Genomic DNA, 17,066 nt, shown 5'->3' with positions numbered 1-17,066 from the left:
GTATTATAAATGAAATACATAAACATGAGATAGAATAATACATGTACATGTTTATGTATTGCATGGGAGCTAGGCAAAGAAGCGTGGCAGATTCGAAAGATTCTAAGTGCCATTGCTATTAAAAGTCGAGCCAAATTTAACCATTTTAGTATGGATTTTAAGAGGATACGTTATGTACATACAATATATAAATAGCATAGGATATTTATATGTACGTGTTATTGTATAGGAGTGAGCTGGGTGAAAGGGCATGATAGAGAATTGAAAGATCTAAGTGCCATTGCTATAAGAAACCGAGCCAAATTCGACCACTTTAGTATAGGAATTTCAATAGGCGACATTAGTATAGAAATTTAAACAGGCGGTATTAGTATAGAAATTAAAAATGCGATATTAGTACAGGATTTATACAGACGACATTAGTATAGGAGTGTAAACAGGCGACATTAGTATAGGAATTTAAGCAGAGGATATTAGTGTAGGAATTAAAACAGGCGTGATTAGTGTCTATGCGCATGACCCACAAGCGTAGTACCGCATAATAACATGAAGTTATAGTGTACGTAAGCTAGGTGAAGAGTATGACTGAGGTAAAGAAGTTAATGGCTGTTGTAACCGGAGCCAAAGTTGACGACTTAGTATGAATTATAAGTAGAAAAATTAGTATAGGAATTTAAACAGGCGATGTCAGTTACGGAATTATAAGCATAGTGTAGATATAAAGTGCATGTTGTTATATAGTTATTATATAGTGTGTTAGCTGAGTGTATAGCATTAGAGCTCGATGAGCTCAAAGTAGAACGTCTATACAGTCTTAGCCAAATTCGACGACTTCAGTATAGGAAATTAATTAGGCAATGTTCGTATGGGAAGTATTTAGTATGGGAAATTAAAAACGGAATTTACTATCGGGGATTAAGCAGGCAATAGTAGTATCGAAATTTAAGGTGTAGATATTAGTATGAGAAATTCAACAGGATATTTTTTAGTATGTTCAAGATTACATAACTTGGTAAGTTAAGAAGTGCTTTTACTATGGGAAAATATTAGTATCGGAAGTTACGGAGGCGATAGTAGCATGAGAAGTTATGGAAATATTAATATCGGAGTGTTATTAATAGTATAAGTATTAGAATGTTTGATTATATAACTTGGGAGTCAAAAAGGGAATTTACGATGGTAAATTAAGAAGGCAATATTAATATCGGAAGTTACACAGGCGATATTAACAAGGGATGTTAAACATGAAATATTAAATCGCAATGCTAGTAGTAATATTACTATTAGAATGTCTGATTATATAACTTGGGAAGTTAAAAAGGAATTTAGTATGGGTAATTATCGAAAGTTACACAGCTGATATTAACGTAAGAAGTTAATCAGGAAATGTTAATATCGGAATGCTAGTTGTAATTTACTATTAGTATGTTCAAATATAAAACTTGAAAAGTTAAAAGGGATTTACTATGGGAAATGAAGCAGCAATATTAGTATCGGAAGTTACACAGGCGATATTAACATAAAAAATAATACATGGAACATTAATATTGGCATGCTACTAGTGAAATTAATACTAGTATGTTCGCTTATATAACTTGGGAAGTTAAGGGATTTATGGTACAGGCGATATTAGTAAAGGAATCAAAAACACAATATAAGTATTGTAATATATAAAGGCAATATTAGTAACCTCCAGGACAACCATCGGCCAACACAATTTCTTACGCGCATTTAAAATAATCCGCTGCTGTATCTTTCGCAGTATCTAGCTCCATCGAAATGACCGGATATTCAACCCAACATCTCAATCGAGTCTTGGATGGCTTTTCGCCCGCACTACCTGTTACACTCGACTACACCTTCGCAGACTCTCTCAGGAACTCAACAACTCACGCCTCAGATCCCACTGCCGCCCTCTCGTCTCTGTCCTACCAGTGTCATCCCGATGACCCCTCTCATCCCGGTTCTGGGTCACCGTCCGATACTATAAATACCATTTTTCCTTCCAAAGGCAATATATTCATTTGTTACGCCTACGACCTAACCACGTCATTGCCTCTCTCCTCCGCTCATCGGTTCCATTGCTACGCACCGCGCTTTTTGCGGTCCCTGCCTTATCCGGTTTCATCCGCGACCTCCACAAGGCCTGTACGCGACGCATTCCGGGCCCGTTTACGGCGTCTTGGTTTCGCTTGACGTCGTGCTAATGGAGCCTTCACCAGCTTAAACGCGATTTCGCCAGGTCCCCCTTCGTCTAGGATACGCACACCGCCACCGACCGTATCAACGCATTCACGAATCCAACAGATCGTCTTCGCGTAGAGATATTCACCCAGGCCCATTCTCAACCCGTCTTCGTAGGCGAAGGCCATCTTATCGTGGCCCACCTTCACCACGATGCAGCGACCCCGATAAAGGCTGTCCAACGTCGCCACGACATAGACCCCTGGTTTCAAGTTCACCGCCATCAAAATTCCAGCAGGTCCGGTCAACTGCCCCGCTTTTCCGAACACATTAGGCTTCAGCTCTACCTGCCACTTCCTCTTCCTGATGAGGAACTCGAACAGCTTTTGGACTGTATCCGTACGCAAGCCCCCTTGACACATCGCCTCTTTCTCTTCAAATTGTTGGATCAGCTCCTCGGTCAGCTCAAAAGGCGTTCCTTGCAGCCGCAGGACGACACGAACGGCCTCGTACACACAGGTAGCCCATGCATTGTCTCCCATCGTGATCATTGTTGCGTACCTCCGCAGCCACTGTTGGATCGTCAAGGATGGATCCTTCGGGAGTGCTTCGTCGTAGTATCGGTCGACAGCCCTTTTCCATTCCGCTGCTCCACCAAGTGCCTCCTCCGGGAGCCATGTCAACTTCCCGTCGGAAGTATCAACCAGCCACTTCACGAGGTACCACCTTTTCCCTTCCCGATCCTCACGCTTAACCAGCCGCTCAATCTCGCAGAGCTCATCGAATGGTTCCTCTTCTTCTTCAGACTCATCACTGCTCTCCACGTGACGGACCAACCGCTTACGTTTCGCTGGCGCTTTCGAGGCCAGATGCCCAGCGATCAATGCGCTGGCCCGGACAGCCGATTTCCGACTTCCGCGTGTTCTGGGCCCATCAGCTTTCTTCTCCGTCCGAGAAACCATTCCAGCCAACACAACAGCTCCACTCTCTGCAGTCCACTCCGTCTCTCCCTCCATCTCTTCATCGTCACATTCCACCGCCAGCCCTTCAATCGACCACACCGCTTCCTCAATGGCGCCCTCGTAAGTATCCGGCTGCCGTGTCTCTCCGCTTTTCGTCTCCTCTTCACTCGACGCCAAGATCCTGCTTTCCGGCATGGGCGACTGCTCTTTGCCGGCTTCCATTTCAGCATTGATTAAACCCATACGTTGGACCGAGGTCGCTTCAAGGGAGGATCGCATCGGAGCCTTCATAACACCCATTTTGCACACCATGGACCCAACCGATGATCCGTCCTCAGATTCCTCGCCATTCCGTAAAGGGCTAATTACCGATGCCGTCCCATCGGCCAACTTTGACACTGACTGCGGTCCTCCTGTCGCCAGTAATCTCGCGCATAGTTTCTCCCCGCCGACATGCCGCGTGAATAGCTCTTCTTCATCGCTCCTTTTCCCAGAATAAACGACACGAAGATCAGGATCCTCTTCTTCCCCCTCGACGGCACGTTTATTAGACACTGCATAGTTCAGGCGCGGCGGACTCGCACGAGATGCACTTTCCTTTCCAAGCGCTTCCTGCTGCTTCTCTGACATGCTACTAACTTGAGACCTTCCCTGCAAATTTGAATATGACTTTTTTTTTTATATTTACGGCCCCTCCTTCACTGTTTCTAAACTACTGATTCTGGGCCGCGAGTGAGTCATTTCTCCGACCCTTTTCCCCAATCGTGCGCGGATCAAACCGGGACCTCGCATCCACCCATTTCGGCACAAATGCGACCTCCCGGCAATCCAGCCTCACTTTCGGAGTTAAGGAAATTTGGTCAGAGCGGGACTCGAACCCGCAATACATAGATTAGAACTATACTACCTTACCGACTACGCTACGTACACTGTTGTTGGAAACGTAATTTTCAACGTTACTAGCCTGGCCATATCAACAAGGTACCGACTACTTCTACCCCTACCCTACTACCTATATCTTACAATTAGTATGAGCATACAAAACTTAAGTATAATGAATTTTTTTTAACCAGACTTGCCCTCCAATTGATCCTCGTTAAGGGATTTAAATTGTACTCATTCCAATTGCCCGACTCGAAGAGCCAGAGCATTGTTATTTATTGTCACTACCTCCCTGTATCAGGATTGGGTAATTTACGCGCCTGCTGCCTTCCTTGGATGTGGTAGCCGTTTCTAAGGCTCCCTCTCCGGAATCAAACCCTAATTCCCCGTTACCCGTTAACGCCATGGTAGGCCCATATCCTACCATCCAAAGCTGATAGGGCAGAAACTCAATCGATCTATCGCGCAAAAGCACGATCCGCACAGTTATTAAGACTCAACACAATACCGGCTTATAGCAGGATCGGTTTTCAATCTAATAAATGCTACCCGTCCCTTGTGTAGTTGGGTATTAATGCATGTATTAGCTCTAGAATTACTACGGTTATCCAAGTAGTAAGGTACTATCGAGTGGACTATAACTGATATAATGAGCCATTCGCAGTTTCACAGTACAAAATTGTTTATACTTAGACATGCATGGCTTAATCTTTGAGACAAGCGTATGACTACTGGCAGGATCAACCAGGTTTATATCTTCAATACGTAAGATGACGACAAGTCGCCCCTAGCACATAATATTAACATAGAGTCAAGCCACAAATAGCTACGAACCGTCGAAATATTCAACAGACACAAAGCCACTCGTTACCTTTCTCCAAGTCATTATTAATTAGCTCGTCCTCGGCAAAAAACTACAACTCAATGAGAAGCTGCAAATAATTGTTAACAGCCAAAGAACTTGGTAGTCGCAAATTACCCGCTGCCTTTCATAGCGTCTATTGTAGATTGCAATCAAAAAAAGCTGTAAGCAGTTGTTAACAACCGAATCATTCGAATGTTATTAATTATCCGCTACTAATATCACAGTTTATATTAAATTAACAACGGAGAAGGGCTGCTTCCTATCTTAAACTCCTGAAAACAAGAGTCGCAAACAAGTAGCTACCTTTCTCTATGCCAATCTTTAAATAACAACTGAGAAACGCTGCATCTTATTCTTAACTCCAGAAAACGGGAGTCGCAAACAAGTCGCTGTATTTCTCTACGTTGATCCTTAAATAACAAATGAGAAGGCTGCAAATAATTCGCCACCTTACTCATTACCGCTTTCTAAATAACAACGGAGGGAGGCTGTTTCTTATTTTTGACTCCAGAACCACTGCAGTCGCAAACAAGTCACTACCAACCTCGTTACCGCTTTCGAATTAACAACTCAGAATAAATGTTTCTTACTTTTAACTACAGATATTTTGCAGTCGCAAACAAGTCACTATCTTTCTTAACGCAGTTATTCAAAAAACAGCAGAGGTAGGCCGTTTCTTATTCTTGACTCCAGAACTACTGCAATCGCAAACAAGTCACTACCGTCCTCAATGCCGCTTTCTAATTAACAACTCAGAATGAATGCTTCTTATTTTTGGCTCCAGAACTACTGCAGTCGCAAATAAGTAACAATCTTTCTTAACGCGGTTATTCAAAAACAATTGAAATGGACCGTTTCTTATTTCAAACAAATCACTACCTTTCTCATTGAGATTGGCCGTTTATTATTTAAATAATCACTACCATTCCTAACGTCGCTATTCAGGAAACAACTGAGAAAAGCAGTTTCTTATCAACAACTTCAGAAAATCCGAAGTCTAAACAAGTCACTGCCTTACTCAATGCCACTATTTAAAAACAACTGAGAAAAGTCGTTTCTTATTTTTGACCACAAAACTACTGCAGTCGCAAACAAGTAATTACCTTTCTCGAACGCTTCTTATTAACAACACAGAATGAATGTTTCTTATTTTACTTTAGGACTACTGCGACAGCAAACAAGAAACTATCTTCCTTAACGCAGCTAATCAAAAACAGTAGAGGTAGGCCGTTTCTTATTTTTGACTCCAGAACTACTGCAGTCGCAACAAGTCACTACCATCCTCAATACCACTTTCTAATTAACAACTCAGAACGAATGTTTCTTATTATTAATTCCAGAACTACTGCAATCACAAACAAGTAACTATCTTTCTTAACGAAGCTAATCAAAAAGGAAGTAGAGGTAGGCTGTTTCTCACTCTTGACTCCAGAACTACTGCAGTCGCGAACAAGTCACTACCATCCTCAATACCGCTTTCTAATTAACAACTCAGAACGAATGTTTCTTATTATTAATTCCAGAACTACTGCAATCACAAACAAGTAACTATCTTTCTTAACGAAGCTAATCAAAAANAACACAACTTTTCTCAGCAACCACAAGGAGTTGAGCGAACTACCTTAGCATTCCCAACGTGGTTTAGTACCACCTAAGTCGAGGAAAACTTATACGCGTGAGCCTACGAAAGCCTTACGAAGCGGTACGAACATGTGCGAAATTTGGTCCCATTTCACCGAATCGCCGACACATTTTTTCAGTTATCGGCCTATAACTCCGCGAAAACGCCGAACTGCGATCCGACCTCGCTATCCATTGTTATAGAACGCATCAAAATACACCTTTTTCATTGATGCCTTGCATACAAGAAAGTAAAAAATACGGCCTGCGCTCGACGATTTATACTTTTTGTACCAAATATTTTTTTCACTTGACTCAACTTCTTGAAAAAACTACCAGGACTTAGGCGTGCTACCTTAGCATTCCCAACGTAGGATGTTATTATCTATGTCGATGGAAGTTTATACAGGTGAGCCTACGAAAGCCTTACGTAGATGTACGAAAAAGTGCAAAACAGTGACCAAATTAACGATAATTTTCGTAATATATAGGCATTTATCTCCGCGAAAACACTAAATTGGGCGTCAACCCCTCGATGCATTGTTGTAGAACGTATCAAAATACACCTTTTCTTCAGATACGTTTCATACAAGAAAGTCAAAAATACGGCCTACACACGACGATTCCCATTTTTTTTAAAGAGGCAAAATCAAAATCGGCCGAAAATGCAAAAATTCACCACTCAACACAACTTTTCTCAGCAACCACAAAGCGTTGGGCGAACTACCTTAGCATTCCATACGTAGTTTAGTACCACCCATGTCGATGGAAAGTTATACGGGTGAGCCTACAAAAGCCTTACGAAGCGGGGCGAAAATGTACGAAAAATCGCCCCATTTTGACGTAATATAACGATAAATGACGCATTTCCACTCAAATCGTACTTAATGTGTAAAATACCGTACTTATGCGAATAAAAAATACTTTTCAACGTAATTTAAAAACTTTTTTGACTTGTATTTCGTTTAGTTTTCATATTAAATGGACTTTTGTATGGGAAATGCAGGAATTCTACAATAGTAAAGTATTACTACACGCTGTGTAATCACCAGGACAGCGTCCTTGTAGCGCTTTCCCTATATATATGGAGTGACAAGTTCGAGGACCAAAGTTTTAGTTTACATGGCAAGTCTATCTATACTATTGACATTGGTTCTTGACAAGTTTGCTTTACTATTGAATATTTTTTCGCTGTTCTTAGTTGGATAGTGAAAGTTTCAGGCGATTGATGGTTTTCTATATAGGTTTTGTAGGAGCAGTTAGGCTGTTCCTAAGACTGGTGTAGGAAACAAATACATAGTATAGTGCGTTAATGATTTTCGAGGAAACTTGAAATGTTTAACGTGCGAGCAGTGAATGAGATTGTGTTCGTATGCTATGCATAAGAATATAGTTTAATTTGAAGCATTATATTGCGTTGCACTGGGTATTTTGTGCGAAAGCGGTGTGGAGTTGACAATAAGTGAATACTATTGGGGTAGTTACCCGAGCGTAGGATCTTTGCGTTGATAAAATACTGCGGACGTTGCGAAATACTACATCGACGCTCTGTCGGGGCTGGAGCGAAGGTGGATTATAGACGGTTGTGTATTGTTTGGATAGTTTTCGGATTATTCATCGATATGCGATGCCGTTTATAATACGTTTTGCACTAGTTATTCCGTTGGAAAGAGACAAATTCGGGTAGAACCGAACTTGATCTGGAGTGTGTATGCAGCAAGCGGATAGGTAATAACTTGTTAGCTCGCAGCATCGTGCTCTAAAATTCATTTCCGGCTTTGCCTTTTAGGTAAGGCTGTTGAGATGGAGATCAACTTTGTCTTTCTTTACAAAGGATCTTCGGCAAATTAATAGCGACGTCGATATAGGTAGAAGCGGTTTGAGACTTTTGAGTTCTTCAAAGGTTAATAACTGTATCCGCTTAATTCGATGTTGTTATTAGAAATAGCGACACTGAGTAAAGCAGCGAGTGATTTGCAATTTCCGAGTTCTTCGGCGATTAATCATCATAAGCAGCTTAACGAAGTGTTGCAAATTTCAATTGCGACTGGGAAAAGCAGCATGCGATAATCGACTTCGAGTTATTCGATTGTTGGTATTCATTTGCAGCTTAACTCTGTCTATGGTAGATACAATTAGAAATGGTAGTAGATAGTTTTTAACTTTCGATGAGTTTGAAAGTTATTAATTTTCTGCAGCTAAAATCTTTGTTTGTATTAATAGCGTCGAGTAAGGCAGTGACTTGTTTAAGACTTCGGATTTTCTAAAGTTTAAAATAAGAAACAGCCTATCTCCGTTTTTTTTAAATAGCGACGTTGAGACAGGTAGTGACTTTTTTAAAATAAGAAACGGCCGTTCTCAATGAGAAGGTAGTGACTTGTTTGAAATAAGAATCGGCTCATCTCAGTTGTTTTTTATTAGCGGCATTAAGAAAGATAGTTACTTGTTTGTAATACTGCAGTAGTTCTGCGGTCAAAAATAAGAAACGTTCATTCTGAGTTTTTAATTAGAAAGTGGTATTGAGGATGGTAGTGACTTGTTCGCGACTGCAGTAGTTCTGGAGTCAAGAGTGAGAAACGGCCTACCTCTATTGCTTTTTTGATTAGCTTCGTAAAGAAAGATAGTTACTTGTTTGCGGCTGCGGTTGAACTGGAATCAATAATAGGAAACATTCGTTCTAGGTTGTTAATTAGAAAGGGGTATTGAGGATGGTAGTGACTTGTTCGCGACTGCAGTAGTTCTGGAGTCAAGAGTGAGAAACAGCCTACCTCTACTTCCTTTTTGATTAGCTTCGTTAAGAAAGATAGTTACTTGTTTGTGATTGCAGTAGTTCTGGAATTAATAATAAGAAACATTCGTTCTGAGTTGTTAATTAGAAAGTGGTATTGAGGATGGTAGTGACTTGTTCGCGACTGCAGTAGTTCTGGAGTCAAGAGTGAGAAACGGCCTACCTCTACTGCTTTTTTGATTAGCTGCGTTAAGGAAGACAGTTTCTTGTTTGCTGTCGCAGTAGTTCTAAAGTAAAATAAGAAACATTCATTCTATGTTGTTAATAAGAAGCGTTCGAGAAAGGTAATATTTGTTTGCGACTGCAGTAGTTTTGTGGTCAAAAATAAGAAACGACTTTTCTCAGTTGTTTTTAAATAGTGGCATTGAGTAAGGCAGTGACTTGTTTAGACTTCGGATTTTCTGAAGTTGTTGATAAGAAACTGCTTTTCTCAGTTGTTTCCTGAATAGCGACGTTAGGAATGGTAGTGATTATTTAAATAATAAACGGCCAATCTCAATGAGAAAGGTAGTGATTTGTTTGAAATAAGAAACGGTCCATTTCAATTGTTTTTGAATAACCGCGTTAAGAAAGATTGTTACTTATTTGCGACTGCAGTAGTTCTGGAGCCAAAAATAAGAAGCATTCATTCTGAGTTGTTAATTAGAAAGCGGCATTGAGGACGGTAGTGACTTGTTTGCGATTGCAGTAGTTCTGGAGTCAAGAATAAGAAACGGCCTACCTCTGCTGTTTTTTGAATAACTGCGTTAAGAAAGATAGTGACTTGTTTGCGACTGCAAAATATCTGTAGTTAAAAGTAAGAAACATTTATTCTGAGTTGTTAATTCGAAAGCGGTAACGAGGTTGGTAGTGACTTGTTTGCGACTGCAGTGGTTCTGGAGTCAAAAATAAGAAACAGCCTCCCTCCGTTGTTATTTAGAAAGCGGTAATGAGTAAGGTGGCGAATTATTTGCAGCCTTCTCATTTGTTATTTAAGGATCAACGTAGAGAAATACAGCGACTTGTTTGCGACTCCCGTTTTCTGGAGTTAAGAATAAGATGCAGCGTTTCTCAGTTGTTATTTAAAGATTGGCATAGAGAAAGGTAGCTACTTGTTTGCGACTCTTGTTTTCAGGAGTTTAAGATAGGAAGCAGCCCTTCTCCGTTGTTAATTTAATATAAACTGTGATATTAGTAGCGGATAATTAATAACATTCGAATGATTCGGTTGTTAACAACTGCTTACAGCTTTTTTTGATTGCAATCTACAATAGACGCTATGAAAGGCAGCGGGTAATTTGCGACTACCAAGTTCTTTGGCTGTTAACAATTATTTGCAGCTTCTCATTGAGTTGTAGTTTTTTGCCGAGGACGAGCTAATTAATAATGACTTGGAGAAAGGTAACGAGTGGCTTTGTGTCTGTTGAATATTTCGACGGTTCGTAGCTATTTGTGGCTTGACTCTATGTTAATATTATGTGCTAGGGGCGACTTGTCGTCATCTTACGTATTGAAGATATAAACCTGGTTGATCCTGCCAGTAGTCATACGCTTGTCTCAAAGATTAAGCCATGCATGTCTAAGTATAAACAATTTTGTACTGTGAAACTGCGAATGGCTCATTATATCAGTTATAGTCCACTCGATAGTACCTTACTACTTGGATAACCGTAGTAATTCTAGAGCTAATACATGCATTAATACCCAACTACACAAGGGACGGGTAGCATTTATTAGATTGAAAACCGATCCTGCTATAAGCCGGTATTGTGTTGAGTCTTAATAACTGTGCGGATCGTGCTTTTGCGCGATAGATCGATTGAGTTTCTGCCCTATCAGCTTTGGATGGTAGGATATGGGCCTACCATGGCGTTAACGGGTAACGGGGAATTAGGGTTTGATTCCGGAGAGGGAGCCTTAGAAACGGCTACCACATCCAAGGAAGGCAGCAGGCGCGTAAATTACCCAATCCTGATACAGGGAGGTAGTGACAATAAATAACAATGCTCTGGCTCTTCGAGTCGGGCAATTGGAATGAGTACAATTTAAATCCCTTAACGAGGATCAATTGGAGGGCAAGTCTGGTTAAGATACGTGACATTATACTTATTTATCTTAACTAGGTGAGCCAAAAAGATGACTGAGTTATCTTCTAAGCGAAATCAGATGCATAGGTGTTTTGTGTCGAAATCTTCTGTGAAAGTCGAAAGTCGAGGTCACGTGGATGTCGTTCTAGTTTAAACTTGAGGTAATTTGGAAGAAATTTCAATCTGTCGAGATGATGTGCGGGGAAATTGCTGCGTCAGTCATAGAGCTGGCTTACTCGATTTAACACCCACCTAGGTGGGGACGCACATCTCAATCTTACTTAGGTAATATTGAGATAAAGCACTAAAGTGAATTTGCGCCGTGCAAGCCGTTGACCGTAGCTGGAAGACGTGGCTACACAATCGTGTGTGAATGATCTTGTTTTTCCCTTAGCCAAATGAAGTTATCTTCTGGCATCTCACGGACTCAATTAGTTAAAACGAAGACGATGTTTACCATGATTCTTGGCTAGAAGCTTGATTAGGAGAAGTCGGGGCATACAGTGAATGTACTTGAAATCGTGGAAGAGGATACGAGGTTTCTTGAAATATCAGTCAGAAAATGGCTGGTAATATATCGCGAAAGCGGTTACCCCCAAAGCTTGATAGAAACTTCATATCCGCATGAAGAGTTAAGTTTTGCAAAAAAGAAGAAACTGGCAATTTAGTTATAGCAATGAACTTCGGAAAGACGAGCTTGTTAACTGAAATTGTAACCAGGAAGTATATACTTCACAACCGCGTGATGGAAGAACTGAATTAGTTCCGTAGTTTAGTAATGAATAGGTGATAGTCGAAGTTGAAATCTTCAAAGAAACAGTGATGTTCAAATGTTGAAAGTGATCTTGTACTGTGTCCAGTTAAGTTGAATTGTAACTCAACCGTGAAGTCAAGAACATGGTTCGAAATTCAGGAAAACCAAGCTTGAGGCGAATGGTTAGGATGTGGTGAAGAAGTCGAATGGGTCGCTATTGTGAAAACGATTCCACTCGTGTTTAAATGAATTAAGTTGGAATCTGTTCTTGGACGAGTTCGTCTTGTATGGGTGGGTAAGAGTCTTAAAAAGCAGTTGTAAATGCAGGCGAATCATCGTAAGACATTGCCTATAAACACCGATGAATGTAAGGCAAGGTGCGTCATAAATTGCCTTATTACGATTGATCCATAGAGTCCGAAGGATGCAGCATCGAAAGATGTTGAAAATGCGTATAGGTAATGTATTTCCAAACTTGGCATGATGTTGGGTTGGAACTTCAAGGTTGATGAGAAAAAGAGTGTGTTCCCAGTGAATCGATGTTCCAAAAATCCATTCGAGCGGGGGAAGAAAGAGACGCCAAATGTATTTGGATGTGTAACAATCCCATAGCAAATGTTGTGGAGTTTCAGGTGTTGAACAGCCATGAACGCAATGAATGTCTGAAGTATGCCAGCCATATTTATACCGAAAACCCAATCCGTTGTGTTGTAATCTAAACAGAAAATCTGAGAATATTGGAAGAATGTCTTGGTGAAGTTTCCGTTGGGTAAGCCAAAAATCGCTAGATAGGTTGTTGGTGTGTAGACCTAGAGGTCCCATCGGTAGCGGCGGGGTTAAGTTCGTGTGAAGTAGACGGCGAATTAATTTGTTGGTGCAGTAAATTATGTCATATCCATCGAATGTCCAACTATGAAAAGCTGAAAGCATGTATTCTGGTGGAGACGGGTATATAGCGAATGTACCATAGTGAGGAGGTACTGTTATTCTTGGTGCAAGACTTTCCACAACACGAGTTAATGATCGAGCAGATTGAATGGATGAGTCCAGTAAAGCCGAACGGAGCAGGTCTGTATCAGGAAGCCGTCCATAACAAATAGAAAAAGTTGTAAGGCGGCGAATACCTTGATGTGAAAGGTATTGGGAGGCTTTGCGGTGCAGTAAAGCAAGAGTTTTCCGTCCAGATGTAAAGCGCAGAAAGTTGTTATTCCATAATGGCCAGGTTAGTTTAGTATAAACTGGGTTCGCGTTCGTGAGTTTGGGCATAATTTTTGTACTCCATAGAGCAAGCGCCTGTTGCCAATAGTGAGGTACATTTTTCCAACGAGATGTAGTCCGTATAGACTGGAAAGGCACATACAGAAAGTCTAAACCGATGGCTTGGCCTTGAAGTGCATAGTCAAAAGCAGCGTAAGCCGGAAGAAACCATTTAGGAGGAGAGCTCACTCTTGTTCTGCAGTGTTTAATAAGTTGTCGGATCAAGTTGACCTGAAGGAGTTCGACTGAATCAGCAACAGTATGAAGGTCTAGACCCCCAGCATTAATTGGTGCGGAATGCCATTTGCTTGAAAATTGGCTTCGAGTTGGAGTGTCATGTGTGGTCCGTGATGGAGTGTTGTTAATAAAGTTCCGTATTAGTGGGTCGAAAAGTTTTAATTCTGTTTGAGAAACGACTTGAACACTCATAAAATGCCACAGTATGGATTGAATCATAGTTTTGATCAGCAAAACTCGGCCTTGTAAAGTGCGAGCTCGCCAGCGCAAACTTACACAGAGCCTTTGAAAGCGGACGAGCAATTTGTTTAACTGAAGGCTTGGACGAATCTGTGTTCCCACCAAGATGCCAAGAAGCGTGGTATTCTCGTCGGTATTTAAAACCCGAGTCCCTAAGGTACAGAGGGTGTCAATTAAGCAAGAGTCGGAAGGTTTCCATGGTTGAAACGGAAAGATGACAGTTTTATCCATGTTAAGTTGCATCCCAGTTGCGTCACAGAAATCTTGAACTCGAGCAAGAAATAGTGGAGCTTGATTAAGGTCGTTGACGATGCCTGTAACGTCGTCAGCGAAGCTAAGGATGTGATGTGAACTGCCCCGAATCTTGATAGAAAAATCTTGATTCTTGGCTCGAAGATAACATAGTAGTGGCTCTATAAACAGAACGAAGAGGCCTGGTGATAGTGGATCACCTTGGCGAACTCCTGCTCCTAAACCAAAATAGCGTGATCGAGAGTTATTAATTAAAACTTGTACCAAAGTTCCGTTGAAGAAAGTTGAAATCCACCGGCGAAATCCGTCACCAAATCCCCAGTGTTTAAGAATAACGTCTAATATCTGCCAGTTCACACTGTCGAAAGCTTTCGCAAAATCGAGGCAAATGGCTCCAGTAGGAGTTCGAGAGTCATTATGTTGACAGTGATGTTGAATATCCAAAAAATATCGTAGTGCATGTCGAATATCGCGACCGGGTACAAACCCAAATTGATCGTCTTGTAATAGTTCAGGTAAAACTTGGTTAAGCCGGTGAGCCAAAGCTTTTGGTCCAAATTTGGCGTCATTGTTGAGTAGTGTAAGTGGACGGTAATTCATTGGGTCCGAACGATCGCCTTTTTTATATAAAAGCGATAAATAAGCTCGACGTTGAAACTTGGTCATGCGACCTAATCGGAATTGTGAAGCATAAACTAGTTCAAAAACGAGAGCCCATTTAGACGGAAAAAGTTGATAATATTCAGCGGGTAAGCCATCTGGGCCTGGGCTTTTCCGGCGCGCCGTGTGCGTGATAGCGTAATAGAAATCATTTGCTGTAAGCGGGGCGTCCAGTACGGAAGCTTGAAGAGGGTTGAGTTTTCGGCTGCTGTGTTGTAGAATAGAGTTAAGTTTGTTAACATCAAAACTTCTAGGTTGGACTTCTAAATCTCTTGAATTAGATTGAAATAACTTCCCCCAATATTCACGGTGAGTTGAAATGACGGTATCTAAATCTCTTGAAATTCCTGTTGGTGTGTTGACCGAGGAAATGGTGAGCTTCATCTCTGCCGCTGTTGGAGCCCGGAAGAAATCTTTGGATGAGGTTTCGGCAGTTGCCACATCCGAATCAAATTTTGAAACCGAGTTGCGTTCCCGAAGTGCCGTATTAAAGTTAAAATAAGCTTGGCGAGCTTCATCACAGTGTATCGCTGCAGTATCTGACGGAAAGAGCGAAAGATGGTGTTTAGCTTCTTGAAAATTAAGAAGAAGTTGGCGAAGCTGAGCGGTTGATGCAGTTTTCCTTTTCAAATATTCTTTACTAAGAAAGATACGATCTTGGCGCTTGTGTTCATCTAGGATACACCCAGGGTTGCGGAAAGGATCCAGAGTGTTTAATAAACGTTGTAAATTAACGTAGAGTTGATATTGGATATCCTCGCATTGCAAAAGCCATGGTGGGCATTTAAACGGCGCTTTTGTTTGAATAATTGGAGCTGAAGAGGCCGAAAATTCAACGGGAATATGGTCGCCAGATCCCAGTCGGGAACCGAAGACGTGACCTGATGTGCGAATGAATTTGTCATAAAAGGTGACACTGGCAAGGCAGTAATCAATTCGATTCTTTAGTTTGGGTCCCGTAAATTCCTTGGTATCAGGATGTTCAAGGCGCCAAAAATCAATTAAGCCCATCGTAATCATCCAGTCGAAAAGTTCGGGTCTTCCATTATTATGATAGCTAATAGAAGACCGAGCTTGATCTAGATCTGAATCCATAGTGATATTAAAATCGCCTAGTACCAAATGGTAGGCTGAATCATCAAAATTGCGTGGTAAAGCTTGAAAAAAATTTGAGCGGTCACTTGAAAGAACTGGTCCATAAATAACGTGAAAGTAAAGTTGGATAGATCCTAGTTGTGCCGCAACAACTAAATATCGGTTGTTTAGTAATGGGTCGACTGAATACTGTTGAGTGACGTCGTTGAGATTGTGGAAAGGGTGTGCCCCGCTAAAGACAAGGGCGACGCCATTTCGGTTTTGATATAAGTTCGTGTGTTGGTTAGACCAAAATACACTGGCTTGAGCATCTGCTGCATGGAGAAAATAATCGTTTTTGGCTTGAGAATCCATGTTAGTTAACTTGGTTTCTTGAAAAGCGATAACTTGATAGCGAGATAGAATATCTTGGTACATGGTGAGACTTGGTCTATTTAGGCCGTTCATGTTTAGTGAAACAGCCTTAAAAGTCCAGTCTCCGTGATTAGAAGTGAATGTGAGGTGTGAATTCTCCGGTTGGAGATGGTTTAAGGCCTTGTATCTTGGTAACCAGAGTTTTTAAGAAGGTTGGGACTTGTCCATACTGTAGTAGGTCTGCCGCAAAATTGCTGAAGCCGAGTAGCCAAAGAGAGTGGTCCGTGAGAAGAGGAATAGTTAAACTGGAGAAATAGCGAGGGTTTTCATCAGTTAAAGCCATAATCTTAACTGGGTCATGGTAAACCGTTGGTGCCATAATATGGAGTATGGTGTCCCAAGCAGATAAAGCTAAAAGAGCTTCCATTCCTCCTGGCGGGACAGGTTTGCCGTATTTTAAAATGCGCGGGAGAAGTTTAGTACCTGGACCCGTGGCGTGAAGAAAACGAAGGCATTTTTGGTGTCCTGAATTCGTTTCCGAACGTTTGGGTATAGGGGCGAGTAATCGGCATAATGCGCGGTTGATAGCAAGAGAATCTAGTGTTTCCTTTGATGATAATGCTCCCAGCATTAAACCTGGATTAGCCTCAATAGTAGCAAGTTGGTCTAGTGCGGGCCGTTTTTCAAACTCCTTAAGAAAAGAGTCTACGAAATTAGAAAGTTCCTCTCGAGTCATTGACTCGACTTCATAGTTGATCGTTAGTCGACTAACCATGGTAACATAGGAAGAGTCTTTTATGTTGGGTGGGGCGCTTTCCAAAAAAATATCTTCGGTTTCAGAACGGCGGAT

The 17,066-nt window shown here is 41.3% G+C and overlaps 5 protein-coding genes across 5 annotated transcripts; 1 reads left to right on the top strand and 4 right to left on the bottom strand.

Moving 5' to 3' along the window:
* Nucleotides 1–2,114: 2,114 nt before the first annotated feature.
* On the bottom strand, nt 2,115–3,146 carry CCR75_000124 (uncharacterized protein; the record flags this gene model as incomplete). Its single annotated transcript, XM_067958232.1, has 1 exon — nt 2,115–3,146. One exon carries the CDS (start codon nt 3,144–3,146, stop codon nt 2,115–2,117), a length of 1,032 nt encoding a protein of 343 aa, XP_067821515.1.
* A 10,198-nt stretch (nt 3,147–13,344) lies between these two features.
* CCR75_000125 (uncharacterized protein) lies at nt 13,345–14,086 on the bottom strand (the record flags this gene model as incomplete). The annotated part of the gene is given in 2 exon segments (XM_067958233.1): nt 13,345–13,465; nt 13,482–14,086. 2 exon segments carry the CDS (start codon nt 14,084–14,086, stop codon nt 13,345–13,347), a joined length of 726 nt encoding a protein of 241 aa, XP_067821516.1.
* Nucleotides 14,087–15,017: 931 nt separating this feature from the next.
* On the bottom strand, nt 15,018–16,279 carry CCR75_000126 (uncharacterized protein; the record flags this gene model as incomplete). Its single annotated transcript, XM_067958234.1, has 2 exons — nt 15,018–15,030; nt 15,060–16,279. The coding sequence occupies 2 exons, from the start codon at nt 16,277–16,279 to the stop codon at nt 15,018–15,020; spliced, it is 1,233 nt and encodes a 410-aa protein (XP_067821517.1).
* CCR75_000127 (uncharacterized protein) lies at nt 15,087–15,269 on the top strand (the record flags this gene model as incomplete). The annotated part of the gene is made up of 1 exon (XM_067958235.1): nt 15,087–15,269. The coding sequence occupies one exon, from the start codon at nt 15,087–15,089 to the stop codon at nt 15,267–15,269; it is 183 nt and encodes a 60-aa protein (XP_067821518.1).
* A 67-nt stretch (nt 16,280–16,346) lies between the features above and the next one.
* CCR75_000128 (uncharacterized protein) lies at nt 16,347–16,991 on the bottom strand (the record flags this gene model as incomplete). The annotated part of the gene is made up of 1 exon (XM_067958236.1): nt 16,347–16,991. One exon carries the CDS (start codon nt 16,989–16,991, stop codon nt 16,347–16,349), a length of 645 nt encoding a protein of 214 aa, XP_067821511.1.
* Between the last annotated feature and the right edge of the window lie 75 nt (nt 16,992–17,066).

This window comes from Bremia lactucae (genome assembly GCF_004359215.1).
Source record: "Bremia lactucae strain SF5 chromosome Unknown BlacSF5_NotPlaced_18_SHOA01000004.1_1233567bp, whole genome shotgun sequence".
In the NCBI taxonomy this organism is placed as follows: domain Eukaryota; phylum Oomycota; class Peronosporomycetes; order Peronosporales; family Peronosporaceae; genus Bremia; species Bremia lactucae.
This window is presented reverse-complemented; position numbering and strand designations above follow the sequence as displayed.